General features: G+C 41.1%; 1 protein-coding gene across 7 annotated transcripts in view; it reads right to left on the reverse strand.

Annotated features, from left to right (window-relative positions):
• Positions 1–4,103: 4,103 nt before the first annotated feature.
• Positions 4,104–15,719, reverse strand: part of EOGT (EGF domain specific O-linked N-acetylglucosamine transferase) — a 39,645-nt gene continuing 28,029 nt past the window's right edge. For all 7 annotated transcript variants that reach the window (XM_055110134.2, XM_014344263.5, XM_003811586.7 and 4 more), the window contains 4 exons: positions 11,666–11,727; positions 8,526–8,645; positions 7,196–7,298; positions 4,104–6,625 (listed from right to left, as the gene is read on the reverse strand). In XM_055110134.2, coding sequence (XP_054966109.1) covers positions 6,479–6,625; positions 7,196–7,298; positions 8,526–8,645; positions 11,666–11,727 — 432 coding nt within the window. In that variant the 3' untranslated portion in view covers positions 4,104–6,478. The remainder of the gene's footprint in view (positions 6,626–7,195; positions 7,299–8,525; positions 8,646–11,665; positions 11,728–15,719) is intronic.

Here is a 15,719-nt window from a genome sequence, read left to right on the forward strand (position 1 = left end):
GGGTCATTTATTTACCGTTTATCTCGCAGCCTCTTGATTGAATAGACTTTAGCTCAGCTGTTGATTCCTGGTCCAATTAACAAGAACCAGGTATCACAGTTGATTTAACTCAACAAATAAGATGCAACTGACCAGAACAACTGCATGGTGAAGGCACTGCCTGGTCCCCCTTTCCCCAGAAGGCGGCTTTAGCCATGGCAAATGCTTAGGGTAGCCTGCCTGCAGTGGGATTCTTGCAACACCAATCCCCATACCTCTTGAAGAAAAGATTCCATGGTCAAATAAACTTGCATACAGTGCATATGACATCTTACTGTTTAGAGATTCACAATGCACATACATCAAATGTGCTGAGAAGTCCTGCAATAAACTTGCTTTAAATTGACTTAAGGAAGCATTTATCAAATAACTATTTATTTATTTAGAGACCGAGTCTCGCTCTGTTGCCAGGCTGCAGTGCAGTGGCGGGATCTCAGCTCACTGCAACCTCTGCCTCCCAAGTTCAAGCGATTTTCCTGCCTCAGCCTCCCAAGCGGTTGGGACTACAGGTGCATGCCACCATGCCCAGCTAATTTTTGTATTTTTAGTAGAGACGGGGTTTCACCATATTGGCCAGGATGGTCTCGATCTCTTGACCTCGTGATCAGCCTGCCTCAGCCTCCCAAACTGCTGGGATTACAGGCATGAGCCACCACGCCCAGCTGTAACCCATTTTTTGTGGAACATCTTATGGACACTCAGTGGAAGATACTTTGGCAAATTCTGGCTTAGACCTCATGAACTGTCTATTGCCACCAGCTTCATCAGTGTCTCCAGAACAGCAGTTCCCAACCCCTGTACATCAGAACCACCTGGGGACATTTAACAAAATATAATCAGCCAGACTGTGCCGCTAGGTATTCTGATTTACTTGGTCTGAGGAGAGGTCTGGAGATCAGAATTTAAATGCTCCCCAGGTATTAGACCTTTAAATGATAACTCTATATGTTATAGTACAATAATAGCATTTACTAAACATGTTTTGTGCCAGGCACTAAATAAGTGTGACATTATTCTTTTATTTTATCCTTATATGAACGCTGCCTAATGTATATTACCACCAATCTACAAGTAAGAAAATATAACCTAGAAGACCAACATAAAGAAATTTGCTCTGAAGAAGAACTGAAGAGTTCATGTGCCATCTATAGATCCTAAATAGAGCTAGAGTCTTCATCAAATTCTCTACCAAGTCAAAAAGAATGCATTCCCCTAAGCAGCTTCTGTCACTAGAAATAATCTTCTGGGGACCAAGTGCTCTTCCCACAAGATGATCAGGAGATACTATACAGGATCCAGCTATTGGCGGCAGCTAAGCAATTCCACACTTAAACCTGAAAACGGTCCGTTATCATTTTCCCACCTTCCCTCAAATCAGGAATAACAAAATCCATCACACTCAGAAGCAAGGCCTTACTCCTAACACTCGGGTGCCTGGAATCTACAATGAGATTCAGACACGGGCTTCAGACCACCCAAGAGGCCATTTGGAAGGGCTTGACTGCCACCTTGTGGTCCTGTGCACTACCAGCCAAGGCGAGGGCACACAGCCAGGGAGAAACAAACAGTGAGCAAACTGCTCTAACCCACTTCTTCTGTTTTGACAAGAATGGTTTTAACATCTTTTGACATGCCCCAGTAAGCTGAAAGAGAACAAGGTATTAAAGTATTCTGGCAACAGCCCTTGCTTGGGAGTAGGTTATTTTAAACAATTGCTTTCCCCAGGGCAATCATACCTGAGTTGATTTGTGTATATGCTCCTAGTTTAGAAAAAGCAAGTTATTTTCCATATTTTCTCTCTACTGACTAGGTTTCAAAAAAGAACTATTTTGGGCCAAGAGTGGTGGCTCACACCTGTAATCCAAGCATTTTGGGAGGCTGAGACCAGAGGATCTCTTAAGCTCAGAGTTTGAGACCAGCTTGGGCAACATAGTGAGACTCTATCTCAACAAAATATGAAAAATTATCCGGGCCTGGTGGTGCACGCCTGTAGTCCCAGCTAGTTAGGAAGCTGATGCAGGAAGATCACTTGAGCCCGAGAGTTTGAGGCTACGGTGACCTATGATTGCGCTGCTGCTCTCCAAACTGGGTGACAGAGAGAGACCTGTCGGAAAACAAACTAAAAAACAAAACAAAAAATTCGTTTTTTAACGGCAAGAAAAGGCCCAACTCCAGGACTGTTTTTTCCATGTTCTATATCCCCCAACTAATTTCTCCTTTCTCTTTCCCTTCCTTCTTCTTTCCCTCCCTTCCCTCCTCCCTCCCTTTCTTCCTCCCAGACCTCCTTCCTTCCTGCATCACATGTAAACATCCCTATCTAACTCAAAATTCCTTCACCAAGAAAGCCCTATATCCAATCCTTCTGCTACTGGCTGTGTGACTTTGGGCAAGTTCCTTAACCTCTATTTAAACATCTTAGAACGGTTTTTACATTTTTAAAAGATTGCAGGAGGAGGGCAACAAATAATAATACGCAGCAGAGACCATATGTGGCCCACAAAGCCTAAAATATTCAGTCAGAAGTACATGGTATCAACTATAAGTATTCTTTAAAAATAGACATTCAATCTGAATCTTAAGGAGACTTTAGATCCAACTTTCAGTTGACAGGAAGCAGGAGGGAGAGTAAGACAAGCTAAACGGCACCTCGGCACCACCTCACCCGCTAGTGAATGTGCCGCTGAGATCCCCTTCAGACTGAAGCACTCAGTCCCCAGATTGCCTGAAATTTGGCTGCTGATGGGTCACAGCTGAGCTCCTCACCAGGCCTTGCCCTCAGCTGAAGGGAGTGGCCTTGCTAAGGCCCCACCCCTCTCTGGGATGGCCCCTATTTGAACTTACCTGCATTTCTTGCCTCATTTGGGGACCTCACTGAAAGGCCACTCCAGCCCTACAGCACCCCGCTGAGGCCTCACCTGGCATTGCCCCTCAATTTCTCCCTCTGCCCAAGCCTGGACCCCTTACATCCTCACAGGTGTTGATCGTGAGAACCTTCCCCCCAAAAACTATCTGCATTCAAATCTCCATCCCAGAATCTGTTTTCCTAAGACATCCCTCCACACCCTATTCTCAGCGTAACAGCTAGAGTTAGTGTGCTAGAGAGAAGGCAGGTCTTTACTACTTTACTCAGATCCCTTCAATGGCTTCCATCTCATCAGAACTTTGCCATCTACACCCTTGTTGCATTATCTCTTGACTTTGCCTCCTACTCCTCTGCCCTTGATCACACCAGCCACACTGGCTTCCTTGCTGTTCCTCAAACATACCAGGCATGCTTCTGCCTTGGGGTCTTTGCACATGTTCTTCTAGCTTCTTGGAATGCTCCTTGTCCAGTTATCTGCATAACTCCATCCCTCACCTCCTCCTAGTCTTGAGTCAATGAAGGCTTCCCTGACCCCCTACTTAAGTGTGCAGGACTCCACCCCACCCCAGACTCCACATCCCTTTCTTTGGTTTTCTCCATAGCATGTATCAGGATCTGGCACACTGTACATCTTATTGATGTTATTTAATGTCTGTCTCCACCAGAATGTAAGCTCCATTATGTTGTTTAATGTCTGTCTCCATCAGAACGTAAGCTCCATGAGGGCAATAACTTTTATCTATTCTTTTCTTTGCTATATTCCCAGAACTCAGAATAGTAACTGATACAAAGTTGCAGCCCAATCAATATTTATTGAATGAACAAGTAAATAAACGAATGGAAGACTGTGAACGTGGAATCAGAAGAAGGCTTGTGATCTTCAGGGAAGTCCCATAACTTCCCTAAAGTGGAATGGAAGACTTCCCTAAACGAATGGAAGACTGTGAACGTGGAATCAGAAGGCTTGTGATCTTTAGGGAAGCATTCTTCACATGAAAAACAGGAACCATATGGTAATGATTATACACTATAACATTTATAGAAGCATCATGTAATAAACTGCTAAATAAAAGGTATTTTTGATCAAACTGAATTCTTCATCAGAGAGGTGCTTAATTTTTATAATCTAAGAGCTACCAGATTGCCAAAAAGGAAGCACAGAAACATTCAGACACAGAAAACCTTAAAAATGGTTCTGATATTCAAAGAAAATATAAAATGATTTATTCCAAAGCCATACCCAATACAATGAAATACATCCCTGTTAAAGACTTAATAAAAAGAGCAATCTTTACATTTTACAATTTGAAGAACTTCTGTTCCCACAAAGTCTCATAAAATTCCATAAAGTGTCAAATGTATTTTCCTGTTTATATAAAATGTATTCTCTCTTCAAATATAGCCGTTTTATTATGAAATTGTTCTCAATTTCTGAAATTCTCACTAGTCTATAGCATCCCATTTTCACATGCTTCTTAAAATGAGGTAAGAAGACAAACGGTGAAACTTTTTTTTCAGATCATTTTTTCAGAAGTCAATGCCTTGCTGATGCAAAGTGCAACATGCTTTTGTCATCCCTTTCATCTGAAATATTTTCCCAGTGGTTACTCAGTATTTTGCACAAATAAAAACAGTTACAATACCTGCCACTTAAAAATCCGTAACATGTTGTAATTCTTCTTATGTGATTTTAAGGTCTGAATCAAAGCCATTGCTACAGTGATTCACTATTTTCTTTACAGGTATTTAAATAAATATTCCTCAATTCTAGAAGACTGTTCCAATCCTTTAAAGTGGGGGTCAGCAAACATCTTCTGTAAAGGTCCAGATATTTTGTTTTGTGTGTCATTTTTCTGATGGATATTTTTTACAACTGTAAAATATTTTTAAAAAATTATTTAGCTATTCTGTAATTTGCTACTCCATTATTTTAAAAAATAGAACTAGTCTCTAAATCAGACTACCCAAGTGTTAATAAAATGTAAACTTCACATTGTGCAGTAAAATAAATCCATGGTTTCTGACTACTAAATTGAAAGTTCATTAGCAGTAAGAAATGAATCCCACTCAAAGAGTGGGGCTACATTCCAGATATTCTTTTTAATCAATGACACTTTTTTAGAGCTTCTTTTTCACTTTCATTGAATAAGTCACATGTCTTTAGTTTGTTTTTTCTTGGTCTTACTTTTCACAGGGAAAAATTCTCTTCATGAGGCTAATTCGAAGTTTTTGAAATTAAAGACTGGAATACTTTCATGCTGACAGAGGTAGATGCACACGCACTGGTATATGCAGTTACAAATACTCGCATAAAATGGAAACCATTCTTTCATATATAAATTAATTCATCACAAATGTTCTCCATGGCTAAGAAGGAATCAGTGGAAACCAGACAGAAGGTATGCAAAACAGTCCTACAGAATGTTCTAATTTGCTTTTATCACATGTAGTTGCTACATTTTAGGAAAACATGATTTAAATATGAAACATGTAATATAAATTAATATAGTGGCATGATTTATTCAGATTCTTGATGCATATAAGCTGGAGGTGACTAAACGCTGATCTATAACATGGTCCTATAGCTTGGTACTGAGAATCACAACTCTGCGTGTGTGTGTGTGTGTGTGTATGTTTTGCATGTTTTCCTTTCCTACCACAAACAGTGTTATAACCAGATTATGGCAAATAAAAGAACAGTTGTAAATTTACCCAAATATATCATAAACAAGTTGGAACACTCTGGAATTACAGTCATATGATATTCTACAAAAATATTTACAAATTCTAAAGCTGAAAAAGCTGAAAACTTTGGTATTCCTAAAAAGAGAAAGTTCAGGGCCATGCGTGGTGGCTCACACCTGTAATCCCAGCACTTTGGGAGGCCAAGGTGGGAGGATTTCTTGAACCCAGAGTTCGAGACCAGCCTGGCCAACATGGTGAAACCCCGTCTCTATCAAAAATACAAAAATTAACTGGGTGTGGTGGTGCACGCCTGTAATCCCAGCTACTTGGGAGGCTGAGGCACAAGAATCACTTGAACCCAGAAGGCAGAGGTTGCAGTGAGCTGAGATCATGCCACTGCACTCCAGCCTGGGTGACAGAGTGAAACTGTATCTCAACAACAACAACAAAAAATTAGCCAGGCGTGGTGGTGCAGGCTGTAATCCCAGCTACTCAGGTGTCTGAGGCAAAAGAATCGCTTGAACCTGGGAGGCAGAAGTTGCATAAACTGAGATCATGCCATTGCACTCCAGCCTGGGTGACAGTGAGACTCTGTCTCCAAAAAAAAAAAAGAAAGAAAGAAAGTTAAAGTATACTGGGGAGTCCATGCTTAAATTTTGAACTATAAAAAGTTTTCAGTGCAAAATTATTGCTATTGATAAATAGCAATGACACAAAAACCACATGAAACACTCAACATCTATAAAACGCATAACAATATCCTGAAGGTATGTTTTGGCATAGAAAAGGTAATTCGGGGATAGGAAATAACAGATTGCTTTACTGATTTAATTCTAAGTCTGGGTGTTGGAGTGTTTAAACACTCTCTTTTTGCAAACAGACTCAGCATATTTATAGCTCATCATGTTTCTTCTTAAATGGCCACTTTGGGTGTTGCAATACGTGGTCTGCAGCCTGAAGGACAAGATACATAAATTCTTCTACATCGAAAGAGTAGTTGGTGAACTTCGGATGCTCCCCCAGGGTTGGATGGTGGCCCTGTGAAAATAAACCAAAACACGAATCCATAACTCACTGAGGGCATGGTTTTCTCTACAGCAGGAAAATTATGTTACTTTGGCTAAAGCAACTAATTTATGTTCTACATCAGAGACCAGCAAACTTTTCCTGATAAGGGCCAGATGATAAATATTTTCAGCTCTGCTGACTCTAAGGTCTCAGTCACAGTTACTCCACTCTGTCATTGAAGTGCACAAACAACTAGAGACAGTGCATAAACAGACAGGCATGACTGTGCTTTCTTTACAAAAACATGTCATGGGCTGGATTTGCCCACAGGGCTGTTGCTTGTTGATCCCGTCTCTATATATAATCTAATAGATCTTTCTAAGCCCAAATTTCACGAAGCTGCCTTTGTAACATTAAAGATATAGGTTGCTTAATTCCCCTTTTTCTCCTATTTGCAAATATAAAATAAAACAATTCAGTATTCCAGAGAACAGTTTATTTTTGCACCACTCAAGTTCAATAACCATTTTTCATATCAATAATTGGATACTTTAAACCAATTAAAAATGAAGCAAGGTAAGTTTTGTGATTGAACTTTACCTTATCCTGAGGAAAGACTTTGTTCTGCCGTTGCCAAGTGATGTAGTGAACGCCTCTCAGCCTGGCCAAGTCTAAGTAACAGCGTTCATCTTCACAGTTGTACCTAAGGACACAAGGGTGTCACAACATGAGGCTTTTGTCCAAGGTTTTTGCCAAATCAACAACTCTCTGCGAAAATAAAATGCAGCTCCCAAATATGTCCTTGCAAAAGGTTGTAAACAAGACTGAGGAAGACAGTAAACAAGACTGAGGAAGAGAATGTAAAAATATTCTCTGAACTAAATGAACTTAACTTTTAAAAAACAAAATAGGGTCATGGAATGGAGAGAATTGACCTTATTCAATAGGGCCTGCTGCCTGTGTACTTGACATGACCTTATAATACCTCTGTCTTTAAATGTATGAAAGTGGCAAGGGGGATAGGTAACACTTTCAAGGTCATATAACTAAATAGTGAAGGATGCAAAAGTAGAACCCAGGTCCATTAGACTATAAGGCTTGAGTTTTCTCAGTTACATTTCTCTCTCTTCTCTCTCCTTTCTTCCATCCTTCCTTCTCTCTCTATAAGAGAAATGACAGAGATAGAATCCATTATCTGGCTATTTCTCTACATATATCATATATATTTTTGAAATGTTTTGCAGGGCATTGGAAGTTCATGACAACTTTTTTCCTAAATAGCCTATTTAAATACAGAGTCAAATCATTTTTAAAATGAAACCACAGAACCCAGATATTTAGACATAATGGGGGGAAACAGGTAACAGTAACTGCTATTAGTGTCTCGAGAACTAAAATGGAGCACAGTGCCAACAGCAGAATTATTATGAGAGGGAAGGCCATGTCTCCATAAACCAACCACTGAGTTAAAAGTATGCCCTGGGCAAATCATTAACACCCAAGGGCCTCAGTCCCTGTGTATGGGATCAGCAAGCACTAAGTTAAGTGGTTGGCTTGTGTTTTGAAGCTATGTCGTGCATGAGACATAAATGCTTTCTTTTAACACAATAACTACACTGTTTGCAAGAAGACGCTCAGAGTTTGGGAGGTATGCAGGAACAAACTCAGAATAAGGAAACCACAGATTCACATCTTCCATATCATGCTCGGGATGGGAAGATGAAGGGGTAGTTGGCTTACTAAGTGCAATGGCAGGCTGCAGACTTTGTATTTTTAGCTTCAGGCCTTTTTTTTCCCAGATGTCTATATGATGTGACTTCTCTTTTTGAATGATTAAATATTAAGCCTTTTGATGCTCAGAATGAAAGCTTTAGCATGCATAAAAAGCATTATCAGTTGCTTCAGTGTAAAACTGCCTCCCAACACTTACAGTTCAAATACAGCAGCCCAGTCTGGAAGGAAAAGTAAATGGGTCAGACCAGCTCCATGCATTCCAATAAATATGTCCGTGTTGTGTGTGATCCTTAGTTGATCTAAAAACCCAAGTTCTCTGTGAACATACAGAATAACATGAGAGAGATGGGGAGAAGAGAGAAGTATTAGGTTGAGTTAGTTCATGATTCACAGTAAGGATATTTATAAAAGTGTATTGCCCATTTTAAACCACATTCGATTTTTAAGAAGCATTTTTGCCAATTTCAAGTGCGCTCTAGTAATTAATAAATTTCTTAACAATTTAACATATTTTCTAAGTAAGTTCACCTATCCTTTTAGGTTTAAGTACTTTTTTTAAAGGAAACTTTAATATCTGTCTTAAATGGAAAAGCAGTGACATATGACATCAACAAAACTGTAAAAATTGATATAATCAAACTAAGTAGTGTTCAAATCGAGGTAGATACTATTGCAATACAAAGCTCAGAGCCTGAGGCCTGCTCTTTCTTCATGAAAAAGAGAAATTGGCAAGTGTTAAAGAGATGCTGTGACACACTAGCACTAAATTAAAAACTATTTCCTTAGGACAATAGAAGCACTTTTTAAAAAGAAACATTTCTCCTTGTGTGATTTAAGTTTTTATAATGCCCTCTGGGTACCTCCAAAATGATCTCAGATACCACCAGGGCACTATCCTGCCTTTGGAACAGACAAATCCACAATTTTATGCATGTTAGGACTGTACAAGTGTTCTCTAAATCCAAGACACTAACCAGTGTGTAAACTTTGAACCAAAAATCAGTCCCCAAACAATTCACTGAGGTGAGGCTAGGGAGAAATGCTGGAATAAGGGTGACACTCTGAATAAACAGAAAGAAATGAGATCTCCCAGCCCCACTTTACCCAAAGTAAAGAAAAATAAATGATCAAGATTATTTTGGATCTACGAAGGGAAGCTGAATTCCCTTTTACACCAGCTAACAACAAAAACTCCGCATAGGAAAAAGAAGACAGCTCCATGTGTATGTGTATCACAACGAGAACATGTGCTTCAGTTTCTCCGGGAATGTGAACTGATGCCAAGGGAAGGACGGCCATTCACCCAGGTGAACACACCCCTGCACTGCCAGTTGTGGAAACGCCTGTGGTCAGCACTCACCAATCCCCATGCCAACATGTTACTAATATTTCCTGCAGACTGGCAAGGTACGAATTCATTATCATTCTTGCTTATCTGAGAAACTACAACATATCCTTAAAAGCCAGTCAATGATACAGCCTCAGAGGTGCCCTGCCCAGTTCTTTCCATTTCTTCCCAGCCTCATCTAGGTGAATGGTTTTGGGACTGATGTGGGGGCCCCATCTTGGCTCACTCATTTCTTCAAGCAACACTGACACAACATTTCTTCAGCGCAGCAGATTTTACATAATCTGTAAAATGGGACTAGCTGGGCCAACTCAGAAGACTGTTGAAAGCATGAGATGAGATAAAGCAAGTAAGCATAAAAGTACATTTCGATAAATAGTAGCTGTTTTTACAATTGCTATTTATCTCTATTCAGTGTCTGAGATCCTCAAGACCAGGGCTATGCTATCCGCCATAATGGGATTCCTACTGCTGAGACTGGTGACCAGCTCATGGGTCCCCAGTAGAGATTTATTGCACAAATGAACTAATGTATGATGAATGAAGTGCAAAGCTCCCATGCCAACATTCTCTGAAATTAAGTGTATCTATATTAGATACCCACATGCTGGGATATGTATACTTCTTTTAACTGGAGGGAAACACAGCTGTGACTGTAGGTGGACATGGAGACAGAAGTTTTCACTTTTCCTTTTGATCTTTTCTATACTGCTTGACTTTTCAACCAGAAACATGTACTACTTTTACCAGGAAGATGTAATTCTAGCAACAGGAATTACCTAAACTGTGAATAATAGGCATATTCTGCCTTTCTAAGCCTTTTAGTTGTGTTAAGAGTTTTAAAAGAAATGTAAATATTTGGTAAGATTTTTTAAAATTTCATGTTATTCTGACCCTCAAATTATCCCCATATAAATAATTTTCAGTCAGATGTTGAAATCTGGCAGGAGGCAGGGCAAATTAGGTTTATAACATCTAAATTTTGATAACTTTTTTGTTATCAAACATTTGATAACGTTATCAAATATTTGATAATGTTATCAAATATTTGATAAATTTTATAACACCTAAATTTTGAACTAGTTGCCAATTTTTTTTTTTTGAGACACAGCCTCGTACTGTCACACAGGCTGGAGTGCAATGGTGCAATGTCAGCTCCCTTCAACTTCTACCTCCTGGGTTCAAGCCATTCTCCTGCCTCAGCATCCTGAACAGCTAGGACTACAGGCACACGCTGCCACACTTGGCTAATTTTTTGTATTTTTTAGTAGAGATGGGGTTGCACCATGTTGCCCACGTTGGTCTTGAACTCCTGAGCCCAGGCAATCCGCCCATCTCAGTCTCCCAAAGTGCTAGGATTACAGGCGTGAGCCACCGCGGCCAGTCTGCCAATTTTTTAAAATTATGAAATTTTAGGCCAGGTGTGGTGGCTCATGCCTGTAATCACAGCACTTTGGGAGGCAGAGGCAGGCAGATCACTTGAGGTCACGACTTCAAGACCAGCCTGGCCAATATGGTGAAACCTCGTCTCTACAAAAAATACAAAAATTAGCCGGATATGGTGGCACACGCCTGTAGTCCCAGCTACTCGGGAGGCAGAGGCAGGAGAATTACTTGAACCCAGGAGGTGGAGGTTGCAGTGAGCTGAGATGGCACCACTGCACTCCAGCCTGGGTGACAGAGCAAGATTCTGTCTCAAAAACAAATAAACAAACAAACAAAAAATTCTGAAATTTTAAATGAAAATCTGAATTCATCACTTCTTTTGAATAAGGAGATGGAGTGACAACATCAGGCCCCAGAAAGCCAAAGAGTAACTGCCCTTGTTACCAGGGCCTTCACCTGCCCATTTCATTCATCTGTAGTGTCTACTTGTCCCTTCTGGGCCTACAAATGCCAATGGCTCCCACTGGAAAAATGCTTTCTAGCCCCCTTGACCTCATCCAAGCAAAAGCTGACAGTGTCTGCTGAGATTGGCTATTACTTACCTATACTTGTAATCAACAATCTGGACTTCAAATGTAGATACTGTTTTCAGTGCATTTACAAGCTGGGAAAAAAAGAGAAACATTTAGCATTTCTTTTCCTTCTTTCACTTCTGTTTTTCCTTTATGAGTCCTAAAATTTCTTTTTTTGCATATACTATTTCAGATATTAAATATCATTTGGTAACAACAACAACAAATAAAAAGAAAATAAGTAAATATCATTCAGGTCAATAGTTCTGAACTGTCATTAAGTTCATATCCAGGCCCCACCTGTGAACACACGACTCTACCTCCCTCAGATACCAATGCACTGTGTTGTTGTGAGGCTGAAAGGAGAAGAAAATTCAGGGAAGTAAAGTGCTAGGCACAGAAATAGCTAACCATTAACTGTTGTTATTACCATTTGCTTATTATTCCCTCAACTTTCAACACACATTTTGGGGCACCAGAATGCCCAAAATGTTCTAGACTTTACCTTAAGAGTTTTTGCCCCATCCATTATCTCATTTCAGACAACACTAGTGCTTTGAACCTCAACCTCTGAAAATACTAAGGTCTTGGCAGAAAAACATTTTCAGTACTTCTACATAGAAAAACAATTATTCTTCTAGCAAACAGAAAGTAACAAAGCATTGTTAATCTATTATCAAAAATATAGTCATGGTTCTCTGTCCCTCACAATTAGGCCACGGGGGATCACCACCATTCAGAAATTTCTGCAACTGTCTCATGTTGCCTTGTGGCATGCACTGCACTGCAACAGCAACATCAACAGTTGCAAGTATCATTGATGGGGCATGTAAATGGTGCTGGCATTTCTAAGAGTGTCGTTAGGTTTACTTCACTTAATCCTCGTAAGAATCACACCAGTGGCTGGGCGCAGTGGCTCATGCCTGTAATCCCAGCACTTTGGGAGGCCGAGGCGGGCGGATCACCTGAGGTCAGGAGTTCGAGACCAACCTGACCAACATGGTGAAACCCCGTCTCTACCAAAAATACAAAATTAGCTGGGTGTGGTGGCACATGCCTGTAATCCTAGCTACTCGGGAGGCTAAGAGAGGAGAATCACTTGAACCCGAGAGATGGAGGCTGCAGTGAGCCGAGATCGTGCCACTGCATCCAGCCTGGGCAACAAGAGCAAAACTCTGTCTAAAAAAAAAAAAAAAATACCAAATATCATACCAAGTAAGTATTAGTACTATGCCCACTTTACAAATTAGACAAGATAGGCTCAGAGAAGTGAAATAACTTTCCCAGGATCTCACAGCTCCCAAATGCACAGCCAAAAATAAATCTAGGTCTTCTGACCCCAGAACCTGTGTTCTTAACCAGTGCACTCTATTGTCCTGCTTACAGAAAGCAACAAGCAGTGACCAACATTTAATCCCCTCCCATCTCTCTCTCTCTCTCTCTCTCTCTCTCACACTCACACACACACACACACGCGCGCGCGCGCACACAGTCATAACATGGAAATTTCTCTCTCCAGACAGCCACTGAACTTTTATAAAGAGTTGACGGGGTAAGAAGATTAGAATTCTGTTTTACAGGAGAGATGGCAGATGGCATAAGCCTTGGTCTTTTAACGAGATTGCCCACATAAAAGGAATCATGTGTGCTGACGGTCTGAGGGCAAGCATGCCCTTTTTCGTGACTTCTAGTTGCATGAGAAAGGTGGCCCTATCCCTTCCGATGGCTATTCAAACCCTAAAGTTGGGCAGGATTCCACAAGCCATGATTTAATGAGGCCATTTGGGTTGATTAATAAATACTTATTTATTAATCAAAGTATAGCCAAAGGTGCTTTCTTCTCTTCCCAGGAGCTGCCTTTCTAGTAACATCCAATCCTCAGGAAAGAAGCAGCCAGTTGGGTGCTCTTTGGCTTGGAGTTGGGGGCTGAATGATCAAATTTCGCCTTTGGGTGCCATCATCTGGGCAATGCGCATGACTGGATCTGAAAACCTCACACATGCACTAAAGCATCTACCAGCACTATACCTTTCTACTGGACTTCTCTGCAGTGGCCTGATGTTGTTCCTCAGCCTGCCCCTTCCTGATGGACTGGGGCCAGAGGTAGATTCTGCCTTCTCTGAAATCTATTTGCTGTTTTAGTAGTAGCACACTCTGGCTAAGAAAGCAGTTTCAGTCCCTGACTACCTTGACTCACGCCCCCGTTACTCTAATCACCAGCCAGGTGACCTTAGGCATGTTTTTTAACCACTGAGCCTCAGTGTCCTTGTCTAGAATAGAGGATAATAATACAATACCTACCTCATGGGTTTGCTGGGAGGGTTGGGGGGCACAATGTACAAACGGAGCACACAATAATATGCTTGACCCCCAACTGCACTCAATATGTATGGTCTATACCAATATATACTGTTGATCTGTTGGCTAGTGAGGCTTCCCATTTGTATTCCCAACATTGCACTATTTGATACGTTCTTATTTCTAGGTCTTTAAACACACACATACAAACACACACACTGCTCATTTCTTCTATCCACAGAGCTTACAATTAACACCTCATTATGCCATATGTTCATGTCCTCTGTAATCCATATGGGTCTCAGGAAGAGATGTTAATTACATAATTCTGATCAGCCTGTTAGGCAGCCAAATTAGTCTGTGTAAAATATTTTACCCATCAAAACATGACACACACCACCTCCCCTTCCCAACTTTCCTCTTACTAAATATTTTCCAGTTTGTTTCCACTTATCTGCTCAAGTTAAAAGCCTCAAGTCACACCTGATCCTTGATACCTTTCCTGGCCTTCTCTAATGTGAATGTACTTTTACATTCCAAAAGTAAGTATCATAGGTCCTATCTCCAAAATATGTCTTGAATCCATCTACCATGTCATCTCTACTGTCATCACTTTGGCTAAACACTCTCCCCTGGGCCACAATAACAACTTCTGATCAATCTCCTTGCAGAATGACTTAAAAATAAATGTCAATTCATGTCTCTCCCTCTGTATTTGTTTTCTATCTGCTGCTGTAACAAACTGCCACAAATTTAGCAGCTTAACACAACACAATTTATCCCCTTACAGTTCTGCAGGATGGGAGCCTGACGTGGGTCTCACTGAACTAACACCAGGGTGTCAGCAGGGCTGTGTTCCTCCTGCAGACTCCAGGAAAGAACCCACTGCCTTACCGTTTCCAGCTTCTAGAAGCCCTCCACACTCCATGACTCATAGGCCTGCCCCCTCCATCTTCGAAGCCAGCAACATGGCATCTCTCTGGCCCCGTTTCCCTTATATCTCCCTCTCCCACTTTTAAGGAAATTATGAACTCTGATTTGATCAGTGAGAAGAATCCAGTGAAGAAAAGAGCTGTCCAGGTCGAGGCAAAAGTTCTCTAGCAGATGGAGTTTAAGGCCCATTTGTGATTATACTGGGCTCACGTGGATGATCCAAGATAATCTTCTTACTTTAAGGCCAGTTGGTTGGGGACCTTAATTCCATCTGCAACCTTACTTTCCCTATGCCATGTAACCTAACCTGTTCACAGATTCCAGGGATTTGGATGTGGACATCCTTTGGGAGGAGCAGGAAGAGACATTATTCTACCAACAACGCCCTGCTTTAAAACTTCACAATGGCTTTCCCCTACACTGGAATAAAATCCCTCTCCCTCCAAGGTCTAGGAGGCTGATACGATCTGTGGCCCCCTGAACCATGCCTGACTTCTTCGATATCGCCCCACCTCTCTCAAGATGCTACAGTCATATTGGTATTCTGTTTCTAGAATACTGAAAGCTCAGTCCACTAGAATACATTTGACTCTGCCCGGGAGGCTCTCTCCCTTGCTAGATTCCTCTCTGATTAGGTCTTTGAATGCCCTCGTGTGAGTACAAACCCCCTTCCATCCACATCCCCAGTCTCTACGACATCACCCTGGTTCATCCTTCTAAGCACTTATCACTGCCTGATATCACCGTACTTATTGACGTTTTCACTTACTTCTTATCTATCTCTCACCTCTACGGTGTAAGCTCCATGAGGTCAGGCACCTTCCCCGTCTTTGCTCTACTCTATCTCCAGGGC

This window comes from Pan paniscus, chromosome 2, assembly GCF_029289425.2.
Source record: "Pan paniscus chromosome 2, NHGRI_mPanPan1-v2.0_pri, whole genome shotgun sequence".
NCBI lineage: Eukaryota > Metazoa > Chordata > Mammalia > Primates > Hominidae > Pan > Pan paniscus.